Source organism: Trematomus bernacchii, unplaced genomic scaffold, assembly GCF_902827165.1.
Source record: "Trematomus bernacchii unplaced genomic scaffold, fTreBer1.1, whole genome shotgun sequence".
Taxonomy (NCBI): Eukaryota; Metazoa; Chordata; class Actinopteri; order Perciformes; family Nototheniidae; genus Trematomus; species Trematomus bernacchii.
Genome location: NW_022987728.1, coordinates 1,428,311 through 1,447,002, shown reverse-complemented (window position 1 = coordinate 1,447,002; position 18,692 = coordinate 1,428,311). Strand labels below are relative to the sequence as shown.

Here is an 18,692-nt window from a genome sequence, read left to right as displayed (position 1 = left end):
TAATGCCAGGTTTGGTCCACTAGTTCAAATATAAGGAAATCCAAATGCTTCAGCATACGATAACACTTGCATTAGAATTACCACACACACTTGCACAGATACCCACAGGAACACACATTATGATGGATATGTCATTAGGGCCCCCCTAGATCACCACAGATATTTCTACCCCAAAAAATAATAACTCATGCCATAGATGGTTATTAAAATATTTGAGTTGTCAAATTAATAAATTCAATTTAGCAAATGTTTTATTAGAAAGTTATTTTTTTAATTGTTTGAAAGATATAAATACATGTGTTATTATCATCCCAACGACAGCAGGCACCAACAGAAGAGCTGGTTCAACTGCGTCCTCTAGTGTTGAAAGATAACCACAACAACAAAAACATCTTCCACTTCTATGACTCATTCCTGTTTACTTTGGGTGCATTTTGACAAGCTGCATATTCACTCTAAAAAAATCACGAACTAAATCTCTCAGTGAACTCAAACACAGTCCTTATTATGTAGTTTGATTTTTAAGAATGACAGCTATGGAGAAATCCTTTTCAATTACATACCCATACATTATGTGTTCACTGTCAAATAAGCACCTCTTAGGTAAATGTAAAACATGACTATTTAAAGCCAGTGGACGAAAGAACCACACCTTGTTTTTGGCTCAGATCGTTTATTCAGTTTTAGACAATTAAACATCCAGTTAAAACTCCATTAAGGTAAATATGACAAAAATAGTGATACACATATTATAACCATCACCAAATTTCAACCAAAACGTAAACAAATTCTGAAAAGCAAAACATTATAGATTTGTCTTTTTATATATATTTTCTCTTAAACATAAAAGACAACAATTCAAATGAAGATTACAGGTTTCACACTTTAAGAGGATAAATAAACATGTACTCTATGAATAACTACTACAACAAAAACATATCAAGTCATTCAGATGTTCACAGAGGCAAACACATGTTACATTTAGTGTCACCCCTTTTTCTCAAGTTCTAATCCTCAGTTAGTAATCTGTTAGTAATTTAGTTTCTCCCCTCTTCAGGCTGTGATTTCTATATTTGAACTAGAGCCATTCAATAAACCCAGAGAGCAGACACATATTAGAGAAGAGTGAGCTTGTTGCAGTAAATATACCAATGGGTTTACTTAGCGCAGATGAAATTAAACTTTTTATGGTCAGGCTTTTTGTACCACTTTCCATCTCTCTCCATGACTCCAGCCATGCCACACTGCTCATCCATGTTGTCTTGGGCCCAGTTGTGATAGCAGACCAGACGATCAATGACCCAGAGCCACAGATCCATTGTGCAGGTGTAGCGCATTCCCAGCCAGACGAACTCAGTGTCGGCCATCTTGGCTTTCTCTTGGACCCATCTCTGCTGGTGACTGTCAGTGATGGAGACCAGGTCACGGTGGTTCTCTCTGCAGTAAGTCAGGGCCTCATCCCAAGTCTTACTCTCTTTGATCAGGATCACTTTGTCTGGCAATGAAATTGATTAATTTTTTTTATTGGGGTAACTATTTATTGCAGAAAAACTCTCAACTGTAATAATATAGAACCTTTCTTACAATAATCCTTGTGTTTTTTAAATAAATAAAAGTCCCCACAAAAAAGAAGTAAATAAGATACAAATGGAATTAAAACCAATGGTAAGGAAATATAAGTCCAGAAATGACGTGGCACCTTGTGTAAAAGCCAGGTTAAAAAGATGCGTCTTAAGGACAAAAACATGACTAAATGATATTCAAACTTTAGTAAGAATATTATATTCACAGTCTATCGTAAGATTAAGGACAGAATCCAGATCATTAATTCTGTGTATATTAAACATAATTTCACAACTAAAGGATATTCAACATGAATGTAAAAATATATAACTGAAGACTTGAAATAAGAATACTTTACTTATAGACTTTTGCAAAACTCACCGTCATAGCAGTAGAAGGGTTTTTCCTCTGTGCAGATGTCGGAGCTCCACTTTCCATTGGACGTAGTCATAGCACAAGTCTTTGAGGCTTCATCTTTAAATGAGTCCGGATCCCAGTGTCTGAAAGAGAAATTCTTCCCATCTGACCAGCTCCAGATCTCTCTGAACAGGCCGATCCACAGGAACTTATTAATATCCTCATTGTTTAATCCTTGGACCCGTTCCTTGAATTCATCAACCCGTTTCGTGAATCCATCTGATCTGATGTGTTTGATTCCACTGACCAGGTCAGTGTGATTTTCTCTGCAGTAGCTCTGAGCCTGAAGCCAGTTCTTTGGTTCATCAATTAAAAAGTATTTCAGCCCTTTTTCTGTGTGAACGAAAAGACACATTTTACTTCTGGTATAATAATGTAGATTGCATAATAAAAAAAATAGGCCTTAACTTTACCATTACAATGTATTTAAACAAGTAGAATTGTATCAAAGTGACCAATAATGTTATGTTTAAGGTGAAAAGCAAAAATATTTTTCAATTTCATTTAACTCTACACACGTGTACAACACATGAGTTATCTGTCAACTATTGTTACACACTATGATATGATTTATATAGCGTTAATAATGACAGATACTCACCATTGTAGCAGATGAACTTAAGTTTTTTACAACAAAAGACATCGCTCCATTTTTTTGAGTGTGTAATCATCACACAGTTCTGAGGATTGACACCTCCATTGTTCGGCTCTTTTGGAGCCCATTCAGGTCCACATTCTGGATCACATTCTGTAGGATTGTACTTCTCCCCCGGCAGAGACCAGTGCCACACTTTGATATCTCTTTCATTGATGCTCCTCAGTCCAATCCAGGCGTCTGTAGTCTGTGAAGAGTTAGTCAGTCTCTCCACGTCTCTCATGTCAGACACTGTGGCCAGGTCAGTGAAATGCTCTCTGCAATAACTCTGGGCTTCCTCCCAGGTCTTTCTCTCAGGAATGAAGTGGTACTCATAGAGGTCACATGTGAAGAAGGAACACTGACCTAAAAACAGAGACCATTCTGCAGTGATGGAGCTGACAGTATGACAAGCACCTGATCATTAAATCAAACTCATGAGTACTAGAATCACCCCCACCTCTTACATCGTCCCCTTCATCTTAATGGAGCTCTGAGGACACTTATTTCACGTTTTATTGTTATGAGCTGTTTCATGACTCCAGATGTGATATCAGTTACAAATCTGATAAGATGATCCACTTACCCATCAGAATCAGCACGAACTGAATCCACTGCATCTTTGCTCTGTTAGATGAAAGCAATATTGTTATTGATCATTGATAACAAGTAACATGTAATGATAAATCGTATAAATGATGTCAGTTACATTTAAATTATTTTGAACACCTAATGTTTCAGTTAAATTAACACAAACACAGACTGCACCACTCGCTTCTGTGCAGTAGTTTAATGAAGATGCAGAAAATTAGAGAAAATGCAAATTTAGAGCAACACCAGCAGTAACATACGGAGCCCCTAAAGCAGGGGTGTCAAACTAACTATCAGCATTATGGTTGTCCTCAAAGGGCCGGTTGTAACTTTAACACTATATAAATATACATATATCAATTAATGTTTTATATAACAATATTGCCTCTGCATTGGAGTATTATTAGTTTTGGTAATAACAACGTCTGAAAGCACATGGTTGTGCATCGATATATTGTGCACGTAGACACAAAAATACGGTGGGCTCAGACTAACATTTCACTCTCTTACTGTTACATAAATCCCATGCATTTATGAAATGTAGTTAGCCTCATCATATCTCATCAAACAGAGATACAATTTTAGTGTAATATAATTTGTTGTGAATAATAAAGTTTTGTTTTTTAATATCAAGCATTATTTAAGAAGGCTATATTTTATTTGAATTCAGCAATTATATTGTAATAGTCTGAAAGCCAAGACTTTGAGAACCCCCTGTCCCAGATCCTGCTGTGTTAATATTGTGTATACTAGTGTATACTCAGTGGCGACTGGTCATTAGGGGCAGGTGGGGCACAGCCCCACCTAGTGTCAGCAGAAAGTATTACAAATAATGATTACAAAAATGCAAAAAAATAAATAAAAAAATATATAAAATATATTTTAAGATCATGTTTAATCATCTGATTCGTCTGTACATTGCTGTTTTAGTCTGTGTTCTTCTAATTAGTGTGTCTACAGTCACAGTGTGTGCCTATTGAGCTGTTTAGAGCCATGTGGGACAAAACCTGATTATGCCCCTTCCTCTCGCTGTGAAGTGAACGTGACTGTAAAAACTACACTGCGCATGCTCAGAGTATTTTGTAATGAAATGTGTGTGGCAAAAAAATAATGACCAGAGGGGCATGGAGCTACCATCCCCACCATACGTCATCTCAAATCATTCAGAGCTGATTGGCTGTAAGTACGTGTGCCGCGAAAAGTGTGCTGTGTGAAGAGGAGACGAGAGAGCTGCAGTGGCGCGTCCTAAAACCAGGAAGTAAGCACAAAAAAAGCAATGAGATTTCTCCAGAGGATTTTAGAAAATAGCTCGAAATAAGATCTGTGGGAAACGTACCTGTTAGATAAATGCACGTTTTGATTAGCCGGATAACATCCACATGTCTACCCTACTTTTATAATTTTTTTATCATAAATCTATGGATTAGATTTATGATAGACTTTTGAAACTACAAGAAGATAAGGAGGACTTTTACAAAAAAGTAATAGAAATGTTTGTCCAGAAGGATAGGCAAATGGACTTCATCTTCAAGTCAAGGTAAGACCGCCATTTTATTGAAAATGGGATCTTACTAAGAGAGAACAATTCAATATTTAAATGATAAAATTACATTTTTTGGGTATCCTTTTGTTGAACTGTCTGTTTAAAATTAATCGAAGCATCAGACAAAAAAAGCTTTTGAAAATAATATTATATTTTGGTTTAGGTCAAAATATAATATGTGTAAACCTGAAGAGTCAGTGCCAGTGCCTCATCAGCCATGAACCTCACTGCACGTCACTGCAGAAGCTTATATATAGACATCTAAGTTTTTTGTGCCCCACCACTTTTGTACATATAAAAACGCCACTGTGTATACTATACTATCACCTGTCGCTCACTATTTCAGGAAGCAGTGGGGGGCGTTGAGGAGGAACAGAGTGAGAGGTGGCATCGCGGAAGTTTTCCTCCTTCCTTTACAAACTTTACACAAGTATAAGTATTTATCGTCTGAATATAGCAAAAAGCCGTTCACTGGAGTTGCTTGTCTCGGTTGCTGAAGCAGACATTGCTCCGTGTTTGGTGTCTCTGTGCCGCTGTAACTTCTGTTCCTTCAGCTCTGTGTCACTCACACACTGGTCACTGCCTCAGAGTGCCGCTGCTGATAGGAAGTCGCTTCAGTGCGCATGTCACAAAACGAGATGCATTTTGGGACATGTAGTTTATGGGCCGTATAATAATCGTATAATAAACTGTTTATATTCTTTGCGAGCTCTCGCGGGCCTAATCAAATGAGGTCGCGGGGGCCTTGAGTTTGACACCCCTGCCCTAAAGGGACAACAACAAAAAGTCGGGATAACGAGACACTAACCCGTTATCCTGAAATGTTTCTCTCTCTTTTTTTTTTCTTTTCATGTCATTTTCTTTTGCACATGAAAAAGTCTAATATATCATATTCCAATCACTTGTATATAGACTCTTATTGCACTATTTCACAAATGTACTATTTTTCTTTTTGTATTTACTTTCACAATTGTTTTCTGTTTTTCAGTTTTATTGTGTTGCACTGTTGGAGGAGCCTGTGACCTAAGATTTTCATCGTCATAACTACACTGTAGCTAAGTACGTATGACAAATAAAAGCCTTGAACCTTGAACTATTTGAATGAAACATGCAAACACCAGTTACAAACTAAACAATAACAGTATAGTGCCATACAACAACACTGACTTTTTATGTTTTTTTTGTCAAGGCCATTATATTTTTGTGGTTCTATATTTTTTTGTTTATTTATTCACATGTAGCCTACTCCTACTATCAGAAACATACACTATGTTTTAGGTGTGGGTGAGGCTTTATGGGTTCTTTAACCGGAACAGAGAAGTAAACTGAAATAAAAGCTTAATTAAATTGTGTATCGTTGCTTTTATAAGCCCGATTTCAAGATGTGTGATCATTTCTATATTATAGGTAAACTAACTATAATGAAAATTACATTGTGTTTATTTGAACTGAGAGTGAGATTGCTGTGTATACACATCGTCTCCAATAAAACATTTAATATTTACCACCGTTTTTTAAAGCAGGAAAATAGTGTTTTTTCCAGCCCTGAGTAATGTCTACGGGACAGGCTGCATACATCGCCCACAAAGCTCTAAAAACCTAACATGAACCTGAAAGGTAAAACTCAGGGCAAAAAATGTCCACTAGACTCAGACTAAATGTTTTGTTTTCATTATAAATGTCCAGCGTTCTTGGTAAAGTGCCAACTTTTGTACAATTATTTTTTTGTTTGTTTATGATTCAAAATGAAACATTGAGATTTTAATACAAATACATAAAATATTCCAGTTGATTTCAAGAGAAACAAATGATTTAAGGGAATAAATGAACATAATAGGGTTTTAGATTTCATTGCTTCTGATTGAGATGTGATTCATTAAATGTTCCTTCCCTTTGGAAAATATTCTGAAGGAGAATATCTTTCTCAAACATAAACAAAATATGAAAATGACTGAACAGAATCACACTTACTTCTCCTGAGTCGTCCTGTCAGCTGCTTCTCTCTCCGTCTCTCTCGATGTGCTGGTGAAGACTCAGATATCCACGAGGTCGCTGCTCTCTTTGAGCCACCTTTGGGCAAACATTTGAATATTAAAATTCAGATGTCAACGAGGTCTATCATGGTGGATATACTGTAGGATCCATTGATGGAAAGAATATCATTTACATGTAACAGGGAAAAAAGTTGAACACACTTCCTTGTTGACTGTCTGACACACGGAAAGAAAGGTACCATTCCAAAATATGCACTAATGAGAACTATTGAATGTTTATATTTTTTATATTTTTGTTCGGATATTGCTTGTTACCATATGTCAAACAGCTTTAATAGAACATTCTGGCTGTATTTGAGCACCCCATATTTCAAGTGTGTCAAAATTATTTGAATTTCAGTCACATAGTTGATTTATTCTGAAACAGCCAACAAGTCAAAAACATTATCTCTTTGTTGTCTGAATTCTTATGAGTCTGTCCATCCAGCTATTTCATTCCTGTGAATGCTATATCTCAGGAGAACGTGAGGAATTCATTCAAGTCTTGCACAATCTTCCACTTGGACTCAAGGATGAATCCATTTCTGTCACATGTTTGACCTTTGATTGTGGTCAAAAGGCCAAAAGTCTCTGTGACCTCACAAAACACGATTTTGTGGCACTAACAAGAATTATTATGTTAGCTATGACAATGTCACTCAACTTTCCGATCAGTAAATAGCAATAATCGTGCATAAACAAGATAGTTTTGGGATTAGAATTTCTCAAAACAAAGAAGACCAATTGTAAGCCACTGTGGGACACCAAAACACATTTTTAAACGACTTGATGTGGAACGATTTGAAACTACTCCCTGATTTCTACAAGAAAGATAGTGATAACAACCACTTATTTAACTGGTAATTATCTAGCTTCACAGATCATGTTTAAAGTAAAATATTAAATATAAATATAAATATACATAATACAGTAGGATTACGGACTGATCCAGCCAGGCCATGTACAGAGCACTCGGTCAGTCGCTGTGTGGCACAAGAAGGCTCCCGGAAAGATAACATCACATTTACATGAACATCTAAAAACAGCACAACAAGAACAAAGACTGCTCTTACTTGACTTGACTTTACAAGTCAAATGAGTGCACGCTATGGTTTGCAGCACACTATCAGTGAACTCAAACACAGTCCTTATTATGTAGTTTGATTTGTAAGAATGACAGCTATGGAGAAATCCTTTTCAATTTCATACCCATACATTATATATGTGTTTACTGTCAAACAAGCACCTCTTATGTAAATGTAAAACATGACTATTTAAAGCCAGTGGACGAAAGAACCACACCTTGTTTTTGGGTCAGATCGTTTATTCAGTTTTAGACAATTAAACATCCAGTTAAAACTCCATTAAGGTAAATATGACAAAAATAGTGATACACATATTATAACCAGGGGTGCACATAACTGGTACGCAGGTACGCATGCGCGGCAACAATCTGAAATGCGTACCGTCACTTGTGTCACAAAGCGCATTTGCGTACCGACGTAAATGTGAAGCTTTTCCAGAAGGCGGTTAGTTCACTGGACGACAGAGTCGGTCTCCGTGTGCACAGACAGGGCTGCTTTTGACGTCGGTCTGTACCATGGATGTATAATAAGAACTGGATACAGCGTGGGAGGCGGGGCCTCATTCATTCCTATGAGAGTTGCTCATTCGCGCATGATGATAAAATGGCCCAACTTTTGAGAGAGCGAAACGTCACAGATTACCCGGCATGCCTGAGAAGTACCCGTATGTGCGCTCATAGCGCAACTTTAACCATGCCCCCCAAAATGCTCGTTCACATCAAGCACGTCAATTTGCGTACACGTAACAGCACCGCACGTTCATGACAGCATGGTAATGGTTTGTTATTATGATAGATTTGATATTAACGAGGCGGCAGTTAGCAGCTAGCGGTTAGCTAGTAATTATGCTAATTTACACATCAATCGTTATGTACTTTTATATTACGCTGTAACAGGATCTAGTGATATCCAAGCAACAGAGCTTCATTTAGCATGAAAGAATTATTGCACTGTATATATACAGTGCAATAAGCTTCTTAGTGCAATAAGAAGCTACAGGGACGTTAATCTACGTCGGTAATATTAACTTTATTTAATACAACATTTACGGTACAAGATTTAATCATACAGCCCATGTAGTATAATATTTTACAAATGATGAATTACAGCAAACATGTGCAATATATCCATTATTACAGCTCCGTGGGATGGCAGTAAGGCGATATGGGTCCGTTCTTATCGTGCATCCATGGGTAAAGATAAACGCATGTAGTACTGAACACGTAACATGAACGTGCCGGGCGGCGCGGTCCCGTGGGTTAGATGCGCGTTCATAATGCAGAGGGAAATAACTCACAGAATAACGTTATTAGCACATTTTTACAACTTCAGGAACGAATGTTTTTAATAAGGGCTATACAAGTGTTCATACTGGGTAGTTTATTTAGTTTAAAAAAAATTATCCAACGATTTACAGACCACTCTTTCCCCATGTAAGTCAATGGGAAAAAGTGTTTCCGGGCCTGGCAACCAAAAGGAAGTGTAGTACCGCCGTTTGGCCAGCACGAATATTTTCATCTGAGTCCGGCGCACTTCCTGGGGGCTTGGTCTGTACAGCAGCCCTGCGCTAAAACAGCTGATCACAAACGTTCACACGCTCCGCGGTCACGAAGCTCTGTACTCCACTACCCCCCCCCCCCCCCCCCCCCCCCCCCCGTTGACAATCGCCAGAAGTTGGAGTACCAAACACTATGGGCTCAGAACAGTCTCATAATACACACATGCACACAGAAGGATTCACACTTGTATTTCATGATCCGCAAAAGGATTCACACTTGTATTTCCGGATCCACACTTGTGTTTTTCAATGCACACACAAATGTGTTCCGTTTCATATACATGTAAATAAAATCCAAATAAGAAAAAAGTTTTACATATGTATTTTTGATCCTCACATATTTGTTTTCCGTTTAAAACCGCTGCACCTGCAAACACAAACCGCTTTCTGTGCATGGATCGCTCTGCATTCGTGTGTGGGTTTTTTGAGACTCCCCTGACGGTGACCCGATTCGTACTTGTAATTTTTTCTATCTATAGCCAATCAGATGTCTCCTCAATTCTAAGCCAATCACATGAGCGCGCCCCCACAAGGGTAGATTTCTTGCGTTCATGACGTAGCGCTTCATGTACGCATTTTGCGCTGTCCGGAGCTGACAGGTCCATGGAGCCTGCCTGCAGGCGCTAATCTCAGGACACCTCCACTCTCAGTACATTGCCACTTTCCGATCAGGAAATGCACGCAAATACAAGCCTTTATATTATTAAGGTACAGTGCCACTTTCCGAACCATTAATGAATGCTTGTGTACACAAAAACGGCAGGCAAAACTGTTTTAAATGTGTGTTTCCTGTATGGTGATCAGCTGCTTTATTTATGTCTGTATGAAGTTGTTGTGAGTGTGGAGGGAGCAGCTACAGGTTAGCTTAGCCTAATCGATCAGTGCACTACGAAGCCAGTGCTAGACAGTGAACTGTCAACGGGGGGAGCCCCGCCGGTCATTATCGGCCGATATTCACTCTTAATAGTTTGATCGGTGCTCTCTATAAAGGCCGATCAGGAGAGCTGGATCTGATCGATATGGACATAAACGCGAGTGAAGTTTTAGCGAGCTGCATGAGAAACTGACGGGCTGTCAGGAGAGAGGGAGGGAGAGAGGAAAAGAGATGATCCTTACTCCCGTGTTATTATCCGGTCATAGTCCGGTAATTACCTAACGGAAACGCTGCTACACAATTCTTATTATTATTATTATTGAAACATGACCGGTAAGTTTCAAATTTGTCCGGTAAAATTAAATTCTGTCCGCGGAAACCCTGCTCCGGACTACGCAAAATGCGTATATGAAGTGACATGAACGCAAGAAATCTACCCTCGTGGGGGCGCGCTCATGTGATTGGCTTAGAATTGAGGAGACATCTGATTGGCTATAGATAGAAAAAATTACAAGTACGAATCGGGTGACCGTCAGGGGAGTCTCAAAAAACCCACACACGAATGCAGAGCGATCCATGCACAGAAAGCGGTTTGTGTTTGCAGGTTCAGGGGATTTAAACGGAAAACAAATATGTGAGGATCAAAAATACATATGTAAAACTTTTTTCTGTATTTGGATTTTATTTACATGTATATGAAACGGAACACATTTGTGTGTGCATTGAAAAACACAAGTGTGGATCCGGAAATACAAGTGTGAATCCTTTTGTGGATCATGAAATACAAGTGTGAATCCTTCTGTGTGCATGTGTGTATTATGAGACTGTTCTGAGCCCATAAACACTGACTAGGTAGACAGGTACTCATCTGAGTACCTCACTGAGAAAGTTCTGTGCACCCCTGATTATAACCATCACCACATTTCAACCAAAACGTAAACAAATTCTGAAAAGCAAAACATAATAGATTTGTCTTTTTATATATATTTTTCTCTTAAACATAAAAGACAACAATTCAAATGAAGATTACAGGTTTCACACTTTAAGAGGATAAATAAACATGTACTCTATGAATAACTACTACAACAAAAACATATCAAGTAATTCAGATGTTCACAGAGGCAAACACATGTAACATTTAGTGTCGCCCCTTTTTCTCAATTTCTAATCCTCAGTTAGTAATCTGTTAGTAATTTAGTTTCTCCCCTCTTCAGGCTGTGATTTCTATATTTGAACTAGAGCCATTCAATAAACCCAGAGAGCAGACACATATTAGAGAAGAGTGAGCTTGTTGCAGTAAATATACCAATGGGTTTACTTAGCGCAGATGAAATGAAACTTTTCATTGTCAGCCTTTGTGTACCACTTTCCATCTCTCTTCATGACTCCAGCCATGCCACACTGCTCATCCATTTTGTCTTGGGCCCAGTTGTTATAGCAGACCAGACGATCATTGACCCAGAACCACAGATCCAGAGTGCAGGTGTAGCGCATTCCCAGCCAGACGAACTCAGTGTCGGCCATCTTGGCTCTCTCTTGGACCCATCTCTGCTGGTGTCTGTCAGTGATGGAGACCAGGTCATGGTGGTTCTCTCTGCAGTAAGTCAGGGCCTCATCCCAAGTCTTACTCTCATTGATCAGGATCACTTTGTCTGGCAATGAAATTGATTAATTTTTTTATTAGGATAACTATTTATTGCAGACTCTCAACTGTAATAATATAGAACCTTTCTTACAATAATCCTTGTGTTTTTTAAATAAATTAAAGTCCCCACAAAAAAGAAATGAATAAGATACAAATGGAATTAAAACCAATGGTAAGGAAATATAAGTCCAGAAATGACGTGGCACCTTGTGTAAAAGCCAGGTTAAAAAGATGCGTCTTAAGGACAAAAACATGTCTAAATGATATTCAAACTTTAAGTAGTAAGAATATTATATTCACAGTCTATCGTAAGATTAAGGACAGAATCCAGATCATTAATTCTGTGTATATTAAACATAATTTCACAACTAAAGGATATTCAACATGAATGTAAAAATATATAACTGAAGACATGAAATAAGAATACTTTACTTATAGACTTTTGCAAAACTCACCGTCATAGCAGAAGAAGGGTTTTTGATCTGTGCAGATGTCGGAGCTCCACTTTCCATTGGACGTAGTCATAGCACAAGTCTTTGAGGCTTCATCTTTAAATGAGTCCGGATCCCAGTGTCTGAAAGAGACGTTCTTCCCATCTGACCAGCTCCAGATCTCTCTGAACAGGCCGATCCAAAATAACTTATCTAGATCTCCGGAGTCATCAGAGCTTTGCTGATGGTTGAATTCAACTGAATTGATATTTTCAAGTCCACTGACCAGGTCAGTGTGATGTTCTCTGCAGTAGCTCTGAGCCTGAAGCCAGTTCTTTGGTTCATCAATTACAAAGTATTTCAGTTCCCCTGTTTCTGTGTGAACGAAAAGAGACATTTTACTTCTGGTATAATAATGTAGATTGCATAATAAAAAAAATAGGCCTTAACTTTACCATTACAATGTATTTAAACAAGTAGAATTGTATCAAAGTTACCAATAATGTTATGTTTAAGGTGAAAAGCAAAAATGTTTTTCAATTTAATTTAACTCTACACACGTGTACAACACATGAGTTATCTGTCAACTATTGTTACACACTATGATATGATTTATATAGCGTTAATAATGACTGATACTCACCATTGTAGCAGATAAACTTGAGTTTAAGAGAACAAAGGACATCGCTCCATTTTTTTGAGTGTGTAATCACCACACAGTTCTGAGGATCGACATATGCATTGTTCGGCTCATCTCTATGCCATTCAGGTCCACATTCTGGATCACATTCTGTAGGATTGTACTTCTCCCCCGGCAGAGACCAGTGCCACACTTTAATATCTCCTTCATTGATGCTCCTCAGTCCAATCCAGGCGCCTGTAGTCTGTGAAGAGTTAGTCAGTCTCTCCACGTCTCTCATGTCAGACACTGTGGCCAGGTCAGTGAAATGCTCTCTGCAATAACTCTGGGCTTCATCCCAGGTCTTTCCCTCTTGAATGAAGTGGTACTCATAGAGGTGACATGTGAAGAAGGAACACTGACCTAAAAACAGAGACCATTCTGCAGTGATGGAGCTGACAGTATGACAAGCACCTGATCATTAAATCAAACCCATGAGTACTAGAATCACCCCCACCTCTTACATCGTCCCCTTCATCTTAATGGAGCTCTGAGGACACTTATTTCACGTTTTATTGTTATGAGCTGTTTCATGACTCCAGATGTGATATCAGTTACAAATCTGATAAGATGATCCACTTACCCATCAGAATCAGCACGAACTGAATCCACTGCATCTTTGCTCTGTTAGATGAAAGCAATATTATTATTGATCATTGATCAATCTTATAAATGATGTCAGTAACATTTAAATTATTTTGAACACCTAATGTTTCAGTTAAATTAACACAAACACAGACTGCACCACTCGCTTCTGTGCAGTAGTTTAATGAAGATGTAAATGTAGAGAAAATGCAAATTTAGAGCAACACCAGCAGTAACATACGGAGCCCCTAAAGCAGGGGTGTCAAACTAACTATCAGCATTATGGTTGCCCTCAAAGGGCCGGTTGTAACTTTAACACTATATAAATATACATATATCAATTAATGTTTTATATAACAATATTGCCTCTGCATTGGAGTATTATTGGTTTTGGCAATAACAACGTCTGAAAGCACATGGTTGTGCATCGATATATTGTGCACGTAGACACAAAAATACGGTGGGCTCAGACTAACATTTCACTCTCTTACTGTTACATAAATCCCATGCATTTATGAAATGTAGTTAGCCTCATCATATCTCATCAAACAGAGATACAATTTTAGTGTAATATAATTTTTAGTGAATAATAAAGTTTTGTTTTTTAATATCAAGCATTATTTAAGAAGGCTATATTTTATTTGAATTCAGCAATTATATTGTAATAGTCTGAAAGCCAAGACTTTGAGAACCCCCTGTCCCAGATCCTGCTGTGTTAATATTGTGTATACTAGTGCAGTGGTTCTCAACTGGTTAGGCCTCGGGACCCACTTTTTACTTGGTCAATACATCGTGACCCAACATTTTGAAGCACTCAAAAAATCGTGCTGTAATATATACGCTTTTCAGAATACAATATTAATAAAAGTGAAGTACAGTGCATATATCCCTTCACAGAACTAAAGTATGCTTTTAAAAAAGGTTTAATGAGATAATGGAATCAAAGCTGAACTATATAAAAAGGCACACATGCTGAAAACCCAACCCCAGCAGGGGGGTCTGGGGGGATTCACCCCCAGGAGATTTTTAGAAATACTAACATAAACTACGCATTCTGGTACACTCTGAGAAGAAAATAAATAAATCTATTACTACCCGACATATTAATAATATTTTATGCCATTGTTTGTTTTTCACTTAGTTCTGACAGCTTGCTGAGAGAAGAGTAAAGAGGAGATTCTGTGTGACTTACTTTAAATTGTGGGTAAGGGTAGATAGCTCCCATTGTTCTGTGACCTGTCAATCATCAAACCGGGGGTCATATTTCATTATGTGTTCATTTTTATCTGAAGTTGTACCCATGGATGTATAAAGAATAGTTCTACCTCAGTTATTCTCCGTGGGGACTTCCGGCAACAATCTTGATTCTGATTGGCCAGAAGACTCGAAAAAACATCAGCAGAGATGTTTTATTGAGAAGATGATCACTACGTGACAGAAGTTTTCAAAACCATTTATGGTCTCCGGTACTTCCAGTCCAACGCCTACTGCATGCACAGCGTTAGAAAATCGGTCCTTCAAAAATAAAAGTTTGCATTTTTCCCCAAAAAAAAAAAAAAATTCCAATTTTTTTTTTCAACTTTTTTTTCTTCACTCACACATCCGCGACCCACTTGAAACGGGTCCGCGACCCACTTTTGGGTCGCGACCCACCAGTTGAGAACCACTGTACTAGTGTATACTATACTATCACCTGTCGCTCACTATTTCAGGAAGCAGTGAGGGGGGACGGGGGGACGTTAAGGAGGAACAGAGTGAGAGGTGGGATCGCGGAAGTTTTCCTCCTTCCTTTACAAACTTTACACAAGTATAAGTATTTATCGTCTGAATATAGCAAAAAGCCGTTCACTGGAGTTGCTTGTCTCGGTTGCTGAAGCAGACTTTGCTCCGTGTTTGGTGTTTGGTGTCTCTGTGCCGCTGTAACTTCTGTTCCTTCAGCTCTGTGTCACTCACACACTGGTCACTGCCTCAGAGTGCCGCTGCTGATAGGAAGTCGCTTCAGTGCGCATGTCACAAAACGAGATGCATTTTGGGACATCTAGTTTATGGGCCGTATAATAACCGTATAATAAACTGTTTATTCTTTGCGAGCTCTCGCGGGCCTAATAAAATGAGGTCGCGGGGGCCTTGAGTTTGACACCCCTGCCCTAAAGGGACAACAACAAAAAGTCGGGATAACGAGACACTAACCCGTTATCCTGAAATGTTTCTCTCTCTTTTTTTTCTTTTCATGTCATTTTCATTTTGCACATGAAAAAGTCTAATATATCATATTCCAATCACTTGTATATAGACTATTATTGCACTATTTCATACATTTACTATTTTTCTTTTTGTATTTACTTGCACAATTGTTTTCTGTTTTTCAGTTTTATTGTGTTGCACTGTTGGAGGAGCCTGTGACCTAAGATTTTCATCGTCATAACTACACTGTAGCTAAGTACGTATGACAAATAAAAGCCTTGAACCTTGAACTATTTGAATGAAACATGCAAACACCAGATAGAAACTAAACAATAACAGTATAGTGCCATACAACAACACTGACTTTTTATGTTTGTTTTGTCAAGGCCATTATATTTTTGTGGTTCTATATTTTTTTGTTTATTTATTCACATGTAGCCTACTCCTACAATCAGAAACATACACTATGTTTTAGGTGTGGGTGAGGCTTTATGGGTTCTTTAACCGGAACAGAGAAGCAAACTGAAATAAAAGCTTAATTAAATTGTGTATCGTTGCTTTTATAAGCCCGATTTCAAGATGTGTGATCATTACTTTATTATGGGTAAACTAACTATAATGAAAATTATATTGTGTTTATTTGAACTGAGAGTGAGATTGCTGTGTATACACATCGTCTCCAATAAAACATTTAAGATTTACCACCGTTTTTTAAAGCAGGAAAATAGTATTTTTTCCAGCCCTGAGTAATGTCTACGGGACAGGCTGCATACATCGCCCACAAAGCTCTAAAAACCTAACATGAACCTGAAAGGTAAAACTCAGGGCAAAAAATGTCCACTAGACTCAGACTAAATGTTTTGTTTTCATTATAAATGTCCAGCGTTCTTGGTAAAGTGCCAACTTTTGTAAAAACAATTTTTTGTTTGTTTATGAAACAAATATCAAAATGAAACATTGAGATTTTAATACAAATACATAAAATATTCCAGTTGATTTCAAGAGAAACAAATGATTTAAGGGAATAAATGAACATAATAGGGTTTTAGATTTCATTACTTCTGATTGAGATGTGATTCATTAAATGTTCCTCCCCTTTGGAAAATATTCTGAAGGAGAATATCTTTCTCAAACATAAACAAAATATGAAAATGACTGAACAGAATCACACTTACTTCTCCTGAGTCGTCCTGTCAGCTGCTTCTCTCTCTGTCTCTCTCGATGTGCTGGTGAAGACTCAGATATCCACGAGGTCGCTGCTCTCTTTGAGCCACCTTTGGGCAAACATTTGAATATTAAAATTCAGATTTCAATGAGGTCTATCATGAAATATAGGATCCAGTTATGGAAAGAATATCAATTACATGTAACAGGGAAAACAGTTGAACACACTTCCTTGTTGACTGTCTGACACACGGAAAGAAAGGTACCATTCCAAAATATGCACTAATGAGAACTATTGAATGTTTATATTTTTTATATTTTTGTTCGGATATTAATAATAATAATAATAGCTTGCATTTATATAGCGCCTTTCAAGGGACCCAAGGTCGCTGTACAGTAATAGGGCAAAAACAAACATGACAAAACAAAAGTCAGACAGACAAAACAACAGATCGATTAGGGGCTGAAAGCCTTGGCAAACAGATGGGACTTGAGGGCCCTTTTGAAGGCGTCGAGTGTGGGGATGTTGCGAATCTCCGCAGGGAGAGCGTTCCAGAGGGTGGGGGCTGCCACACTGTAGGCTCTGTCCCCGAAGGTTCGCAGTTTGGTGCGGGGGGTGGTGAGCAGGCCAGAGTCTGAGGACCGCAGGTTCCGGGGTGGGGCATGTGGGTGAAGGATGTCCGATAGGTACTGGGGGGCAAGGGCATGGAGGGACTTGTAGGTGAGGAGGAGTACTTTGTAAGATATACGGGACTTGACCGGCAACCAGTGTAGGTGGATGAGGGTGGGAGTGATGTGCTGCCACGGCTTTGTGTGTGCGAGTACCCTAGCAGCACAGTTTTGGACATACTGGAGCCTGTCTAGGTTTTTTTTGGGAACCCTGAACAGGACACCATTGCAGTAGTCCAAGCGGGTGGTGACAAATGCATGTACTAGGGTTTCGGCAACCGACTCCGAAAGTGACGGTCGGAGTCTGGCAATGTTCCTCAGGTGGAAAAAGGCCGATTTGGTCACAGATTTCACGTGGGAATGGAAGGAAAGGGTGGAGTCAAGGATGACACCCAGGTTGCGGGCTTCAGGAGATGGGGAGATGGAGCAGCCGTCGACCTCGAGGATGAAGTCACTAACCTTCTGGAGCAGGGCCTTGGGTGCCACAACCATGAGCTCTGTTTTCTTGCTGTTTAGTTTGAGATAGTTGGAAGACATCCATGCTTTGATGTCATGCAGGCAGTTGATGAGAGACTGAGGGGGGAGCTGGGAGGATGGAGTGGTGCTGAGATACAGTTGGGTATCATCAGCGTAACAGTGGAAATTGAGTCCATGATGTCGGATGATCTGGCCGAGGGGGAGCATGTAAATGGTGAACAGGAGGGGGCCAAGCACAGAGCCCTGGGGTACACCGTGGTGGACTGGGGCCGGGGGTGAGTTTGAGCCACTGATGGAGACAAACTGTTTCCTGTTATGGAGGTAGGATGTGAACCAGGACAGCGCTGTGCCAGTGACACCTAGGAGGTCTGAGAGGCGGGTGAGGAGGATGTTGTGAGAGATGGTGTCAAACGCTGCAGAGAGGTCCAGGAGGATGAGGATGCTGAGGCGGCCAGAGTCAGCAGCAATGAGGAGATCGTTGGTGATCTTGATGAGGGCAGTCTCAGTGCTGTGTTGCTGTCTGAAGCCGGATTGGAAGGGCTCATAGAGCTCATGGTTGG

At 39.1% G+C, this 18,692-nt stretch overlaps 1 protein-coding gene across 1 annotated transcript; it reads right to left on the bottom strand.

Moving 5' to 3' along the window:
• Positions 1-615: 615 nt before the first annotated feature.
• LOC117494621 (macrophage mannose receptor 1-like) lies at positions 616-17,095 on the bottom strand. The gene is made up of 10 exons (XM_034145555.1): positions 16,998-17,095; positions 13,637-13,677; positions 13,018-13,416; positions 12,399-12,749; positions 11,614-11,950; positions 6,720-6,770; positions 3,201-3,241; positions 2,582-2,980; positions 1,945-2,313; positions 616-1,495 (listed from the first exon to the last, which is right to left on the bottom strand). Exons 2-10 carry the CDS (start codon positions 13,668-13,670, stop codon positions 1,158-1,160), a joined length of 2,319 nt encoding a protein of 772 aa, XP_034001446.1. The 5' UTR covers positions 13,671-13,677; positions 16,998-17,095; the 3' UTR covers positions 616-1,157.
• Between the last annotated feature and the right edge of the window lie 1,597 nt (positions 17,096-18,692).